At 43.5% G+C, this 17,411-nt stretch overlaps 1 protein-coding gene across 1 annotated transcript in view; it reads right to left on the bottom strand.

Annotated features, from left to right (window-relative positions):
• PKHD1 (PKHD1 ciliary IPT domain containing fibrocystin/polyductin) overlaps nucleotides 1–17,411 on the bottom strand; it is a 2,083,594-nt gene that overhangs the window by 1,411,057 nt on the left and 655,126 nt on the right. Inside the window, exon 25 of the mRNA XM_086926200.1 lies at nucleotides 4,239–4,361. Within this exon, the coding sequence (XP_086782326.1) occupies nucleotides 4,239–4,361 (123 nt within the window). The remainder of the gene's footprint in view (nucleotides 1–4,238; nucleotides 4,362–17,411) is intronic.

Genomic DNA, 17,411 nt, shown 5'->3' with positions numbered 1-17,411 from the left:
CTCCCTGATCAATTAGCTCCCCCTACCGCATCAGACAGCCACTACAATGTATAGTTTCCGCCTCAAACTTTTTTGTGTTTGTTTATCAAAAATAAAATGTGAAACCTTTTACTTATCCTCCTATTGCCATAGGCTCTCTATAATATCATGCTTTATCGCTGCTGGGCCCTCGGGTTGTCGGCTGATGAGCTGTGTATTATTGTGCTTTTGGTATTTATTGCTACTGACCAGCCTCTGTGGTTGTAGGTCTGTAACTGTACTCCTTTTCTTCATAATAAAGGTTTAAAAAAAAAAAAAAATCATAATGTCCAAGTGGTATCATATGGCGACAACAACAAACTCATAGTAAATATGTTGGATTCCACTGCCATCTCGGCCAATAGGTTCAAAGCCTGCTTGTCTGGCGTCGCATCCTGGATGAAGAACAATTGGTTAAAAATGAATGCTAACAAAACTGAGATTTTAATGGTTGGGAGAACTCCCTCAATTTGGACATCAGCCTGGTGGCCAATGTGTCTGGGCAAACCTTCGGCTCCTAAACACAAGTCCAAGAACCTGGGGGTAATCTTTGACTCAAAATCAACTTTTGAAGACCAAATCAGGAAAACTGCAGGAACATTTTTTGGCACTCTTAAGACTCTGAAACAAATCCATGATCTAATTCCCACTAGATCTTTGAAAACCATAGTCCATGCACTCATTACCTCCCAGCTGGAGTATGGGATTGTACTCAACCTAGGTATATTCAAAGGGAATCTCTGACTGATGCAACGAGTTCAAAATGCTGAAGCTAGGATGATTCTTAATCTCCCTAAAAGATTGTCAGCTTCCAGCGCTCTCAACCAGCTACATTGGCTTCCAGTAACGAAAAGAATCAGCTTCAAAACCCTATGTATATGCCGCCCCGTTTGAAAGAAATAAGGCCACAGCTACCTTCACTCTCTAGTTCATACATATGTCCCTACTGGTAACCTCAGATCCTCTGTTGCCAGAAAGGCGAGAATGGGAGTTAAATCTTTCTTCTATATAGCGGCTAAATTATGGAATTCCATTCCCAAGGTCCACAGAGATTCCCTATTGGAAAGTGACTTCAGGAAGAAACTGAAAACATGGCTCTTTAGAAATAACGTACAATTCTAATCAGGTCCATCTGTCGCCTGTTCTCTGGTTTCGATTTCTATTAACTGCTCCTATTAAATGCTACTATCTCCTAAATTGATCTATGGTCCAGACATAACCAATCGCTCTACAAATGATCTTATTATTATTATTTGGCATTGCATTAGTGGTGTATGGGCATTCCTGTGCATCCAGCCATAGCTTTTGAAGCAAGCCAATATTTAAAAAGAATTGTAAACATATGTTTGCATCACAATGGTGCGCCTGCCTGGGGCTGGTTTAACGAGGAGAAATATATGTTTTCCACTTTGAACGTGACCTGTATTCTGCAGCACAAATACAAAGCAAAACAAAATGTAAGGATAGTTTTTGTGCGAAAAGGTAACCCTTCCTGAACAAAATCTATACTGACAATAATGCAGACACCCTTGCACTATGGTGCAAGAGTGCCTGCATTGGCACTAGGTAGTGTGCCAGCGCATGGAGAGAGCAAAACTGCACCATTTATTTGAAGTTATGGCCCAGTTCTGCTCTCTTCAGGTAACTGTGGGCAGCAACATTGCTGCTGGGCTGTGTTGTGCCACTTCTTTGTAAATATGCTGCCTAGTGACCGGATTATCAGAAAAGTAGTAAATCTGCTTCCACTTGAATGAATGCAAATGTACTACTTTTTAGAATTCACAGACATTGGCAGTGGAAGACTTGGAAAGCTACAGATCGATGTGTTCGGAAGGTAAAGGGCTGCTTGCTGTCCCCAGCTAAAGAAAACTCCAAACTGGGGGCAAAAAAACTTTTGCCTATATGGCTCCAAAAAATTAGACCCTATTTCCCAATTTCCCATTCCGCTGCATAAGTGCACCAATCTCCTCCTCTTCAGAAAACTCATAAAGACAAAACTTTGCTGATACTGATTACTCTGACCTGGCATGGTCCTCATCTGCAGCGCGGAGATACCCCTTTGGGGGCAATTCCGGCGCTTTACAAATCCCATACAAATACAAAAATACAACAGTCTCAGGTTTCCAGGCATACTGATTGTAATCATATAACCAACTAGTGATGGGACGAATGCTTGCAAAAAGACTTACATAATCTTGATTGAGGCATTAGCAAATGGAGTGACAGAGGACTTTGCTGGACTTTGCTGGATTTACTTTGCCTGCCAAATTTAGAGATGTCTGTCAGACTAATGGGCATCTCTATACACTGACAGAAACTGGCATCATGGGGGTCTATTAAATAGGAGTCTAGAGGGAAAGACAGACAGAACTAGGACACCCTCCACTCTGTAAGCTAATCAACAACACCAGTCCTAGTTCTCGTGGCAATATTCACTTATTGGACTGTAAACAACAATGGTCGACATTTGTTACCCAAGGGATCTCTTTAATCTCAAGATAATCCAAATGTTTCAATCTATTGCCTTTTTAAAACAACAACCCCTCTGATCTATACATATAGGACAGCACAGACAAAAAAATGTGTGAAAAGCGAGATGGCACCTCACGGGCGCACCACCAATGGGACCCCTGGTTGGTACTCACCAGGATGGCCCTGTTCTCATCATTGGTGCCATCAAGCTATAACGTAAACGTGTCTCAAACCCCAAAAATAAAAAAGACAGTGGATGGTGCAGTGGACACAACTTATATGTGACACAACTAACAACATGTAACATTTAACATATAAGTCACTGTGCAACTAGGACAATCAACTTTACTTTCGTTCCTTTCTTTGTTGCAAACAGTAAACACATATACACTAAAAAAGGAGAGGGTGAATACTACCTATCGATTCACACTCTACTGTAAGTAGAGTGTAAGTAGAGTGTGAATCGATAGGTAGTATTCACCCTCTCCTTTTTTTGTGTATATGTGTTTACTGTTTGCAACAAAGAAAGGAACGAAAGTAAAGTTGATTGTCCTAGTTGCACAGTGACTTATATGTTAAATGTTACATGTTGTTAGTTGTGTCACATATAAGTTGTGTCCACTGCACCATCCACTGTCTTTTTTATTTTTGGGGTTTTGAGACACGTTTACGTTATAGCTTGATGGCACCAATGATGAGAACAGGGCCATCCTGGTGAGTACCAACCAGGGGTCCCATTGGTGGTGCGCCCGTGAGGTGCCATCTCGCTTTTCACACATTTTTTTGTCTGTGCTGTCCTATATGTATAGATCAGAGAGGTTGTTGTTTTAAAGAGGCAATAGATTGAAACATTTGGATTATCTTGAGATTAAAGAGATCCCTTGGGTAACAAATGTCGACCATTGTTGTTTACAGTCCAATAAGTGAATATTGCCACGAGAACTAGGACTGGTGTTGTTGATTATCATGGGGGTCTAGTCAATGTAGGAAAAGTATAACAGACCACTCGGTCAAACATAATGGCTGCCCTTCAAACATTTCCAAAGCTTTTATTTTTCAAAAACAAACTCCCAAAGGAGGGGTTTGGTTTAAAAAAAAAAAAAACTAGTAATCCCCACACCCATTTTTTTCACTGGAGTGGGGGTAAACTTCTTTTTTTACCATACCTCACTATCAGAATATTCCTAGTGGTGATGGATAGTAAAAAAAAGGGCCAAATAGGAAGGATGGTCGAATGGTTTATTTCCGATGGCACCTACACCATCGGGTTATCGAAGGAAGTTTTCTACTGACAAAGTAAATTTTACTCTGTCTGTGTAAAACGTGCGGTCCACCCTACTCAAAATCGGGTGGATGGACCTTGAGTTTGGCAGACAGGATACTCAGTCGCCAAAGATACAAATCAGTACAGATCTTCTCCTTATGGGAACAGTCCATCCCGAAACTTGATCACCTCACACATTCAGCCTGTGGTCCATCGCTTTTTTAGTTGGGAAGTTTGAGATTTACACCTCCAGAATATTAAGGAGTGAGCTACACCCCTGCTTGGCACGTGTAAGGTTAAATGTAAGGTTAAATCGGTCATAAACACATTTATCACCTTTTCTTTGCAGATTTATTCGGATTTGGTATTATAAAGACATATTTATGTTTTAGCACGAAGCGTTCTGTTTTATATTCCATAACAAATGTCCCGCTTCCCGCACATGTACGAGATAATAACGGAATCATTCATGCCGTGTCCTCACCTGAGGGAGCTCATTCGCAGTTGCCAGCATGTCGCCAAAGATTGGTGCAAGAAAAACTCCGCCATCATAAATAACACGAGATATGACTGTAGGGTAAAGGCCAGTGAGGTTCTCATTAAACACCTGAGAAAATAAAAAACAGAAAGATAGGTAAATAGCCTCCAGAAGCAGATATAACCGCAACTGTTAGTTTTCACGAATGCAAATCCCAATTAAAGCAGCTCGAATGTGGATGTTCTTAAAAACATAACTATCAATGTAAAATCAGTAATATAATAAAATCGTAATTTAGCCTTACTGCTCGCCATGCTATATTTTATTGAATGAATACGACATTGCATATTGGTGACCCTGGTAATAGGTTTCAGGACACTCAGTGGAGGGAAGGGAGAGTTGTACACGTGTATTTTACCTTCGACTGGTCACTTTTCTTTGCACCCCCTCCAACATGGTGCACATGAAGGTTCCAAATTGGGGCATCTTCTCTGTTCCTTAAACACTGCAGCTCTTGCATCTACAGACTCTTCTTTTGGACTTTAGTCTATGTGACTGTTTTGCAGATGTTGGCCTTTTTTTACAACTTTTAAGTACATTCTACACAATAACAACACCATCTGTGAAAGACTGGTCATTGTTAAAAAGACTTCATGATGGGACACTCAGTAATCTTAAATAATGCAAGAGGAAACAGATCTTTAAAGTTTTCTGCACTTCTTCAACCCACCTAAACCAATGTGTGACTCATTTTTTGTCAATTCAAAATGCTTTATTCAAAATGCTTTATTCGGTATATAAAAATATAACCATATAGCAGACAAAATAAAATGATACATTGTAGTACATGAAGGGAGTACAATTTACTATAATGATTTTAGCCTTCCAAAATCTGTACGGGGACATGAGGTTATTCTCCACAAACAAGTAAATTTAAAAAACATTATAAACGAGTGTGCAAAATTCGCAATATAATAATTCATACCAACGGGTTAATTATTTATATTAGTTCCTAAAAACACAAATATAAAATTCATAAGTATAAAATTTAATTTGTACAATAGTCCCAGTACAGAAAGTGCAATGTTAAAGTGACCTGTGCAAATAACAGTATATAGGCTCATTTCTCTTACTATAGAGTTATAATGGAGTTGAGTAACTCATAATCATATAATAATTGATTTCCTTATCGATGCACATTTTAAAATATATGTGGCTACATAAAAACAAATATCCGTACTATTCAGTTCAAACATTATCCGCAGTGCATCTTTAGTTGCTCTTTTATTATATTTTAAAAAGATGGGCTTTAAATACTTTTTCCTTAAAAAAATATAACATTTGCAAAAAAGCATGAAATGGCAACAACTCTGTTTAGATATCCCATCACATGGACAAGGTAACATACTATTCCGTCTGGTATAAGGGAAGTACACGAGGTGGTGCACGGTGCCTAATCTTAACCGTGTCAATACAAAGCGGTGGGAGCTTCTTGTAACGGCTGTCAAATATTGCTAAAAACCTGAGGGGCGCTAGAGGGCGCACTGCGGGATGGCTGGCTGAAAAGACAGCTCCGCCGGACGGACACTAAATCACGCAATTTCTACCGTAGACAGCAACCGATTTCAACGCTGCCACTCGCGATCTACCAGGAGAATATGCATGGCCCCTGATGGATGCGTTCTGATGCAGAAAAACGAAGGCGCAGTTGGAGTAAATCACCTTGGAAGCCCGGAACGTGAGCCTGCACACTCCGGGTAAGATGGCGCCCGCAACTCGTTGCTTCAATGTTAACCACGTATTAAAAAGCCTGTGCCCCCAAGCGTGATACTCGGTCACTGAAATCGGAGCCTGCTCTAATGAAAAGACTTCTCGACAGCGCTTACACATGAGCCCAGAGGTTAATTATTGCAAGGGTGAAAGAATTTATCGCGCATAGACGGTCAAGATGGCAACCCCTTGAGAGGCTAACGATCCATGACTCTACAGCCCCAGTGCATGATAATACACAGGCGATCACTCTCTGAAGACAACTCAATTGATAGTAATGGATAATGCATACCAGGTGGCTCTGTTGCGTGTTGGGGCTAAAAGGGCGATGTAAAGTGCATTAACCCGAGACACGAAAACGGCGCGAAAACGGAAGGCAAGATGGCGGCGCCCATTTAAGGCAACTCGTGAGTGCTGACAATATCTCAGAACTGGCGCTGAAGAGCTGTGCGCTTCGGGAGCGAGGTGCGAAATGTACAGCAGGCTAGAAAACGCTATGAAAGAGCATTGGTAAAGTCTCACGCTACCCAAGACGCCGCAGTGAGGGCTACGCTGATATCACGGGTTGGTCAGTGTCACAGCCATTTTTCATCCCCATCGCGGCTCCCGTCACACCAAGCTGGATTGCGCTCGGATAGAACTAAACCATCGCCCCATTCGGACATTAAGTGACGCGGCAAACGCTTCCGCATGTCCTACTGTATGGCGCGCTGCATATGACTGCATGTAAGGAAAAGGTATTTGTGGAGGCACATGCTGTATTGCGGATCAACACTCCTGGCCCTGCACAACAAGAGCATACCCCTGTACCCACTATAAAAGAAACATCGCCACTGTTGGGAACACTGTGGATACTGAGCGAGGAGTGACTTACCGCCCGCAGCCTACGCCGACCCAACCTGGGCCCTGAGTCTAACTGACAACAGGGGATCACACACTACCTATCCGAAGAACCTTGGCAGAGACGCTAGTGAACACACAGTTCAAAGGCCCACGTGGATGACTGGTGAGCTCACCACAGTGCTAAAATCCTGATATTATAGTCGTGCTGTACAGTAGTGTGCCTAACTGCTGAGCCTCGGCGGAGGCTACTATCCCAAGATGGGGAAACCGGACAAGCAACAACCAAAGATTAACTTTGAACAGCGCAGAACAACGCGTGCGTTTACATCGCATTCGGACACCGAGACAGACGCAGAAGTAGGTGCGACAAAAGGGATAGAATCTATTCTGAAAGCCATCCAATCCAGTCTCCAGGACATCAACGGAAAGCTGGACCACCTCACCTGCCGAGTAGATAATATGGCGGCAAAGATTGACAAGCATGGCGAAAGGCTGGATGAGGCTGAAACCAGAATATCGGCGGTGGAGGATGAAGCGCGTACAAGCACAACTAAATGCACTGGTTTTGAAAAGATACTGGAAGTCATAAGATCCAAGGAGGAGGATTTGGAAGCTAGATCGCGTCGCAATAATGTATGCATCAAGGGTGTGCCAGAATCCACAAACACAGGCAAGATGGAATCGTACGTGGAGGAACTCTGTCTGGCGCTCTTTGGCAAGGAAGCCAGTGTTTACTGTAGAAAGAGCTCATCGCACCCTGGCACCGCGTCCCCCACCGGGAACACCACCAAGACCAATAGTGGCGCGCATATTGAACTATCGCGACAGGAATGCAATTCTGAGACTGGCACGTGAACACAAAGACCTCTCCTTCCAGAACAACCGACTGGAGTTCTACCCTGATTACACGATGGCGGTACAGCAGGCCCGCAGAGAATTTAATTCAGCTAAAGCAAAACTACGTGACCTGAAGTAGGACTACGCCATGTTGTACCCAGCGCGGCTGAAGGTGACTTGGGATGGCAAATCGACGGTACTCTCCACATCCAAGGCAGCGAACGACTTCATCAAATCCTTTGTGACAACTCGGAAGAACAGAGGGCAACAGGAACAAGAACACGGCGAGGAATTACGAGCTGCTACAAATTTGATTCTGGCGGTGGTGCTGATGCCCACGGATGTCCCAGGTAGACATGGTAAGACCCGCTCTGGCTGATGTGAACTCTGAACTAAATTGAGACAAGCGCCCCATTGGCGGTAAGTCCACGCTTTGAAATACTAATGCTTCCATGGTACACATGACTGTATACACATGCCTGGGTAGAAACTGTCTTGATACACCGGGGGTGCTGCCACGCTTATAGGAGGCAGAGATTCAGCAAATAACTGACTATACAATGTAGGGATGGATCCCCATGATTATAGACTTTGCTGGAGGGCGGAACTGGGCTCAGACTGGACACCACGGGAGATAGGAGAATATAGCTGGTCCTACCACTGCAACGCTTAATGAACAATGAGACAGGGATCAGAACCATTGGACAATGAAGGCCCTCAAATCTGTTTCCGCTTGCTCCCATCCCTGACTTATACTACGATATGAGCAAAGCTGACATCTGACATAACACGCTGCTGCAGACGGATCTCTGTCAGTTTTTGCAGCGATGGTTACACTACTACACATATCCATGCCCTAACGCTGAGTCGGAGGGAGTGGTGTGGATTGGGTGCCGCCGTATGGTTGTGACGCGGTTATGGCTGCCCCCCTGTGGAAATGCGCTTGCACATAAGTCCTCGCTGTATAGTAACTGTGATATCCATTGCATTGTCTGGAGGGATGTGGCAGGCTGCCACAGAGTGGAGCAACGTACTTGACTTGTGGACTGCGTGATACCGGACTGCTACGCACATTCGTGTGGCGATGCCCAGCCGGCGCTACTTGTTTTGATTCCTGTTTTATTTACTTATGTGTATGATGCCATGACTCACTCCGCCGTCACTGTGCCTAGCGCAGCAGTCAATCCATTTTAGATTAATATTGATTGTGCATTATACTGACATGCTATCTCATACACACAACTCAGAGTTGTCCACCCTACTGACTGCTGGGCTGTGCCTGTTCTCTATACATTGCATGGATGTGTGCTGCCCAGCGCTACTAAGAGGTTATACTGAGGTTGCGATTAGATAACGTAGTCCGTCCACATCCGACCGATCGGATGGAGATGTGCAGCCTAGGCGGACCCCCCTATGGGAGATCCCCACAAATTGTTTATGCTTTTGAACTGTTTAATTGGGGTATGTCATCAGCAGGATTGGGCTGCTGTTGTGGGTGGGGGGGAGACATTGGAGTTATTGTTTTAGTTCATGGATCTGACTACTTGAGATGCACTGCCTACACCAAACCGATAAATGATTGTTGGTATTCAGAGGGTGCCTACATACGATATGCATTCTTTTGCATACGGAGATTGTCTATAGATCAGACGGATAACGTTCACAATTCACAGTATGAGTCCATATGGCTGAGGCTCCGCTAGCTGCACAGACTTTGAACCTCCTCACTTGGAATATCAGAGGATACACCAAACCCAAAAAGATACGTCAGATATTCACATGCCTCAATAGGTGGCACATTGATATTGTTATGTTTCAGGAAACACATGAAGCTCCGCACTCGCATACCCAGGTGGGAAAGAGGTGGGCAGAATCCATTCACAGCTCTAAATATTCAACATACTCTAGAGGGGTCTCCATCCTGGTAAAAAAAGGTACAAATTTCAGAATTGACACAGCAGTGCTGGACACATATGGCCACTACATTATTCTCAAAGGTAGGCTACGAGGTCGTCCACTGACACTGGTTAACACATACGGCCCAAACACTGATGCACCTGATTTCTATCATGAGATCTGGCAGCAGCTCCTTTCAGAGGATGATCAAACATTACTATGGGGTGGTGATCTTAACATCGCTCTCGATGATAGGTTGGACAGATCAGGCAACACTACAGAGCACCACACACAGGCCCGCGCCAAACTCCTCGATATGTTGTCAGATTTGCGTATCACGGACATATGGAGGGCCCGTAATCCAGGGGTTAAAGAAGCAACACACACATCGGCCGCATATGGCAGCTGGTCGCGCATAGATTACTGGTTGTGTTCAGATGCTCTGCTGTTGTGGACTATAGCAATCACACATATGCCAAAAACTCTCTCAGACCACAACCCTATTAAGTTGTCCCTACAAATTCCTAATTACACACCGCCACCGTATAGTTGGAGGTTTAATGCTGCAGCACTTACTGATTCAATCTATGCAGATACAATTGAAAGGGCGATTAGGGAATACTTTCAACTGAATGATGAATCCACTGAGGACGCAGGCTTGTTATGGGAGGCATTCAAGGCCACAATACCTGGTGTCTGTGTAAGCACAACGACAAGGATACTGCGAAAAATCAGAAAGCGACTGACCCGTTGCGAATCCAAACTTAGTATGCTTGAACATCAGTATGAAGTAACTCCTCTGCCTAATACACTTAGTGAAATACGAAACACGCTAACTGAACACCAATCATTGGCAGAAGACGAGGTCAAATATCTAAGTAAATGACGTATAGCAAGATCATATGGAGAGGGTGGGTGACCCGGTCGAATACTCGCGTCCAAAATTTGTGCAGGCCGCGCAACCAGTACCGTAATGCAGATTAGAGGGGATGATGATAGACTGCACACAGATTCCATGAGTATTTTGCACAGCTTTGTCCAAAACTATAGTGACTCATACCAATCGCGACCAGTGGCCACACAGCATGAAACTCTCCACTACCTGGAGGACATTGCCATTGCGTGGCTTTCCGATGCACAGAGGCAATATTTGTACCTGCCGATTACTGTGAAGGAGGTGACGGAGGTGATCCAATCGCTACCAAATGACAAAGCTCCTGGCCCTGACGGCTTCACCCGTGAATTCTACAAAACATACAAAGATCTGATAGCACCTCGACTTGTTGCTATGTTTGGGGCTGCACATGACGCTCAGATACTGCCGTCCACGCTGCGGGAAGCACTGATAGTGGCGCTTCTTAAACCAGACAAAGACCCTGACAGATGTAATTCATATCGCTCGCTCTCTTTGCTGAATGTGGACTCAAAAATTCTCGCAAAAATCGTCGCTGTGCAACTGCAACCACTCATGGCAAATTTGGTCCTCCCAGACTAGTCGGGTTTTATACCCTCTCGTAATACCGCACACAATACTAGGACGCTGTTTGCGGTCTCACACTATCTGACTCCGACTGCAAAGGCTGTAGCAGTTATGCTGGAAGCGGCAAAGGCGTTTGATTCCATTGGATGGTTCTATTTAATTACAATACTCCATAGGATGGGTTTTCCACTAATATTCGTTAAATGGATCCAAATACTATACACGAAACCTACGGCCAGAGTTAGGATCAATGGCTATATCTCTGAGGCTTTCAATATAGGAAGAGGGACCAGACAGGGCTGCCGCTATCCCCCCTACTATTTGCCCTCGCCCTAGAGCCTCTGGCCTGCATTGTTAGGCAGAAGAGTCATCATCTGGCACTTCAGTTCCCAAGCAGACCCCTGCATATATCCCTCTACGTATGATATGCTACTGTATGTTCGTGACTCCGCAAGCAATCTAGACCCTCTCTTGCGTACATACATTAAATTCGGGGGGGGGTTTTCGGGACTACAGATAAATTGGGAAAAATCCTCGATAATCCCACTCACTGACACCACAGTTCCGCATGCAGTAGAATACCCATTGGAATGGCAAACAGACCCCATACGATACTTAGGAATATGGTTTCACAGAGACCCAGAAATAGTCATTACGGCAGAGTAATCGACACCCTGGAGGACAAAATTAAGAGGTGGATTCAGCTTCCTGTGTCTCTGGCCGACCGAATGGCGATAGTGAAGATGGTAGTTCTTCCCAAACTCCTTTACCTCTTCAATAATATACCCATTCAACCGCCGAGAGAAGTTTTTAAGCGCATAACCGCAATGGTTTTGAAGCTGATTTGGGCGGGTGGGCAAGCACGCATCACTCTAGCTACCTTAACACTGCCGCACTCCAAAGGGGACGGGGTGTGCCGGATTTCTTATATGCCACTTTTTGGTACCATAACATTCCGTATCTGACTCATGTAGCTGTTGAACAGGGCGACGCTAACCCTATCCCACTGGACGCTATCATCACACACGATAGGCCACCACTTCACAGCAGTGACATTAATACCATTGATGCTACGAACGCAGCATGGAAAAGGCTGGGTCGACTAGCACACAAACTGCCACTCTGCGCCCACCATCATCTCGAACTGTCAGTGACGGCTGAACCGGTGGGTATAAGCCTACTAAATCAAGTGGGACTAGTCTCGATGGTAGACTTATATAAGGATGGTTCTTACCTCACGGAACCCGATTTAGCCTACATACAAAACCAATCGCTGTTGTTTCAATTCACATTTCACAGACTAAAAATGGCGATCAGACACCACTACCCCACCTTTCCAGAAGAACCCCCTTCCCTGGATACATTGCAGCTGGTTCTAACATCCCCTAACACAAACCACTTAGTGTCTCGGCTTTATGCATCAGCTTAGAAAGAGATAGGATATAGTGCCACAAGGGCTCAAGAGCGTTGGAACTTGGTGCTGGAGGACCCCCTCACAGAATAGGATTGGGAGATTGCTTGCACGCTGACTAAACTTCTTACACCTAATGATAATTTGAGCATCATTCATTTTAAGTACCTACACCAGGCATATTACACCCCGGTTTCCTTACATAGGTATGGTTTACGGGAAGACGCACGATGCAAAAGATGTAACTATCACCACGCTGACTTTATTCATTTGGCATGGCACTGTGCGAGGATACAGGCCTACTGGCTGGAAGTCGTCACCATGTTATCTGAAATGGTGGGGGTCACTCTCGAATGTACCATTTGCTGTTGTCTCCTGGGGTTACTGGGAAAAGTGAAACCCAGAGCACGTAAGTTCTGTGCGGTGGCCATACTATTAGCTAAGCGCAGAATCTCAATGTGCTGGGGGAGTAAAAATGTACCAACAGTCAAGCAGTGGCTGAGGGATATGTCTTATTGCCAGGACACATTACGTACATATGAAGAACTGTTACCACCTAGGTCTAGACCAAAGGATTATTGGATGTATCTGACTGCTTACCTGAATGCACATGATGATAATTGAATGTCATTTACTATCGGCAATGTGAAGTACCACATGCAAGACTATAGTGTCCACGATATAACGGCACCATAAATTAATCTATGCTGTAGTGTTGAATTGGTGGGGTGTGTGGTAGTGGAATGATCCAGTTTGGTTTATGTTTGTTCTAAATTGAAATGAGTATAACCCCAAAACCAAAGATTACTGTTGACGCGGCAGGCCCGTAGTGGTTGTAGGCGACTTGCTGTGTAATTATGCATTATCTCTACAGACCCTTTAAGTGCCACTTATGTAACTGATTAAAACGCTGCCGGCCTACTTAAGGTTGTAGGCACCAAGCCGTGTTGTCTGTAACATGCATTTTCAATAAAGGTTTTGGAATTTAAAAAAAATAAAAAAAATATTGCTGAAAACCTTCTTTAACGTTATATTCCTGATAAAAAGAAAAGGTGCGTTGATTTGCATATTCAACAGCCCTGACCTTCCCTACATGTTCTAAAAAAGATTCCTTCAACTCTTTTTTTGAGATGGAACACCCTGTTCCATATTTAAAAAAGGGTCCAAATCAAAAACTAATTTATACCAGAACCGGATGTGCCTGAGCCCAGGTATGCGCATGCAATGTTCCAGTTTTAGGCAATCCTTAATTACACCTTGTGTGAATTTGGTTTCGGGTTCGGACCATATGGACCGCCATAAGGTCAGTGGGCGCAGGGCAGCTAGATCCCTGATATAGTGTAAGCCTACTTCTCTATGAAATAGCTCAATAGAAGCAGATGCGGGGGTACACAGCAAGCGGTTTAGAAAAAGATTTTCCTGTTGTTGAATCAACCTACAGCTATGAGTATGATGTCTCCACACACCTGCTCCATATAGTGCTGATGACAAGCACCTCATATTATAAATATGGATCATCTCTTTTATTCTGCGGTTCCCCAGTTTAGCGGCGAATCTGAAAACGCTATTGGTATTCCTAACCATTTTTAACTGGACACTCTCCTGTTCATTGGTCCATCCCCCGTCACCAGAAAATGTAATACCAAGATAACAACATTTCTTAACAGTTTCTAACCTTACATTTTCTAGAAAGAAGTTCCTGGTTTGTTTAGTCTTCTTCCCACATGTCATTATAAAAGTGTTATCTTTATTGATTAACAATTTCCGTTTGGCTATGAATGTCTGGAATTTGTCAATGAGGTGTTGAAGGCCATTTTGGGTGCGTGATAGGAGAACCGCATCATCTGCGTATAGCAGAATTGGGATAGGCTTACCATCAGATAGAGGTGCATCCACAGCGGTCGTTCTGAGTGTTGAATCTATCTGATTAATAAATAAAGAAAACAAAAGTGGTGCTAAAACGCAACCTTGCCTAATGCCTCTATTGACCTTAAAATACGGCGTGCACTCACCGGCAATGCCGAAGCCCACCTTACATGTCAGTCTTTCATACAGTCTGGCCAAGAAATATATGACCTCTTTTGGTGCACCCATTTCTAATAAGACAGGCCATAAGAGTGAGTGTTCAACCAAATCAAAAGCAGAACTTAAATCAGCAAAACATAAAAAAGGTTTCCTTCCTTAACTGTTGTAACTTTGTTGATAATAAGGTTAAGGTTTATGCATTGCTCCATCGTTCCAATCCCCCTCCTGAATCCATACTGTACTGGTGATAAAATAGATTCCTACTCCGCCCATGTTTCTAATCTATCTAGGAGGACTCTACTTAGTACTTTAATTGATGAGTCCAGAAAGGAGATGGGATGATAGTTGCATGCCTCTGACCATGAACCCTTTTTAAAAAGAGGTACAATAATTGATTGGCCCCAAGTCTGTGGAAGGTCAAATTCAATTGCAGCATTAAAAAAACGTGTTAGGATGGGTGCCCATAGGTCCATCTCGTGTTTATATAGGTCTACAGGCACACCATCCGGCCCGGGGCCTTGCCACCGTTACTCTTCTCAAGTCCTGCCTGAACCTCATCCAGACTAATGGATAACGGGATAGTCGGCCATTTACCATTAGTATCTATTTCACAGTTTAAAGACAGCCCATCTGAATTAAAAACCTTAGAAAAATGCTCTATCCATGCAATGCAGTTAACATTGGAAGATATTACGGGTATGTTGTCATTCTTTAAGAAAGGGCAGTTAATGGTTTCCCATAGAAGTTTACTATTTTTTGCGATTGCAGCCATATCTAAATTATACCAAGCCTCATCTTGCAGCTGTTTTTTCCGTACCTCTAGCGTGGCTTGGTATATGTGCCGCTTTTCCCTAATGTGATTCACATCTCTTGGTTTTATTGCCAGAGCAAGTTTTAGTGAGGACAGAGCTTGTGTACAAACTTTGTTGAACCAACCAATTTGTTTAGCCCTGTGTTTACGACTCTTTCCAGTCAGTAATCCCTCTATTATTGTATTTATCTTGTTAATCATAGATAGCACAGTTTCTGGGCTAATCTCATCTCTTAACTTATTTCTGCTCCACATTTAGCATTAACATCCGCTAGGAGCTTATTGGGATTAATTTTGGCCCACTTAATTCTTGGTCCATTCGGTCTTACGGCCGTAATATCCTGGGTCGCTTTACTATAAACTTGGGTTTTACAGCCCCAACCTAATAATGTCAAAATAATACTATTATGATCACTCACTGCTTGCTCAACTATCCACAAATCACAATAGGCCGTGCCACAGGAAACTAATATGTGGTCACTATTGGAGTTAAAGTCTCTGCCTTTAAAGGTTGGGCACCTAATATTGCCCCCTTTTTTTAGCAATCCAATAATTCTAGATCTAATTTAGCAGATAAGCTGTTCAACGCTAGTCCATATGTATTGTGTGGGAAGTGGTTATTTGTAATAATGCCTCTATCATGGAAATCATATGTGATGCCACAATTCCCCTTCTGGGCATCTTTGCAAACTTGTAAGTTAAAATCTTCTGCCCAGAGGATAACCGGGGAATCTTTGTGTTCTGCAAGAATTTCACCCATTGCTCTGCCTATATCTTGTACCAAAGATCCTCTGCTTGCATCAAAGATGTTATTATAAAAGTTGAAAATGACTAAATCATTGGCTTTATGATGCTCCAGGCATACTATGTGTGCATAAGGCCCAACCTCAAGACATTTTCCTGGTTTAAGTTCTGTAAGCCCTGTCGATATCAGGGTCAGCAGACCACCCTTAGCCCTACCTGCAACAGAATTTACAGCATTTACACAAAAGGATGTATAACGTTCAACATTAATTTGATCTCTATACCATGTCTCTTGAAGACATATTATATTGTGCCCTTGTGCAATGAAGTCATTCCAAAAAGGGGTATTAAATTTACCATTTATGCCCGCTATATTCCAGGTAGTGATATTCAATCCATCTCTCATGCCATGCATTATTTGGTGTGAAGGTGATGCAGTTAGATTAATAGATTGAATAATTTCCGTCTCTGGCATGTTATTATATTGTGTCAAAATTTCAGCCTCTAGAGTATCATTTGTGGCCATCCCATATTGTTTACTGCCCAGTTCATTAGAGGGGTTTGCATTCCAAACTGTATCTTTTATGATATTCCTTCCCTTTTTTATTATTTCCTCCAAGGCGCCCAAGTATGCCGTGTCCAACTCCTGCCCAGCCTCCTGACCATCCTCCTGACCATCCCTGGCCCTATCCAAAACCTTCAGAACATGATCTACTGTGTCCACCTCTAAAGGGACACCGAGCGTCATACCCATTCCAACAATTTCGTCACCTACCGATATACCAGCCACAAAAGAATCCCGTTTCCCATCAGATATGTTTCTATTCTCATCACTGCCTATCACCTGAGGCTCGATAGTATCGCCCATGGGATATAGCAGTCAGTCTACCCCCTCTAAGTCTGTAAAAGGCTCAAATCGATTTGACAGGGGAAGATGGTACACCACCCTGTCAAAAGGACTTACACCACGTGGTCTTCTTCTGTGTGCATAGTGCGGGGGAAATGATGGGTCGCATTTTAAAAGTAGTTTAAATCTAGTGTTTGTATATCTCCCTCTCTCCCAAACCTTGGTTCCCTGCGAATGAAGTCAACTACCCAGAGATCTTTGAAATTCACAATAACGCAGTCACCTTAAAGGTCCTTAACACTACTCCCCACCCAACTCACCCTCCTAACGTATAATATAGCTGTATTAGTGAAGGGGGGAGCGTTCTATTCTTATTAAGCCAGATGGTGACTTTATTTTTCAGTTCCCTGTGTGTTTCAACTTTCTGTGTTCCAATCCCTCGGACTCCCACCAAGATGATCGTGTAGGGTACTGCTTCGGGGGGAAGATTTATACAAGGAAATCGTTGGGGAATA

This window comes from Lissotriton vulgaris, chromosome 6, assembly GCF_964263255.1.
Source record: "Lissotriton vulgaris chromosome 6, aLisVul1.2, whole genome shotgun sequence".
Classification (NCBI taxonomy): domain Eukaryota; kingdom Metazoa; phylum Chordata; class Amphibia; order Caudata; family Salamandridae; genus Lissotriton; species Lissotriton vulgaris.
Note: the sequence above shows the minus strand (reverse complement) of the source record. Positions and strands in the feature narration are given on the sequence as shown.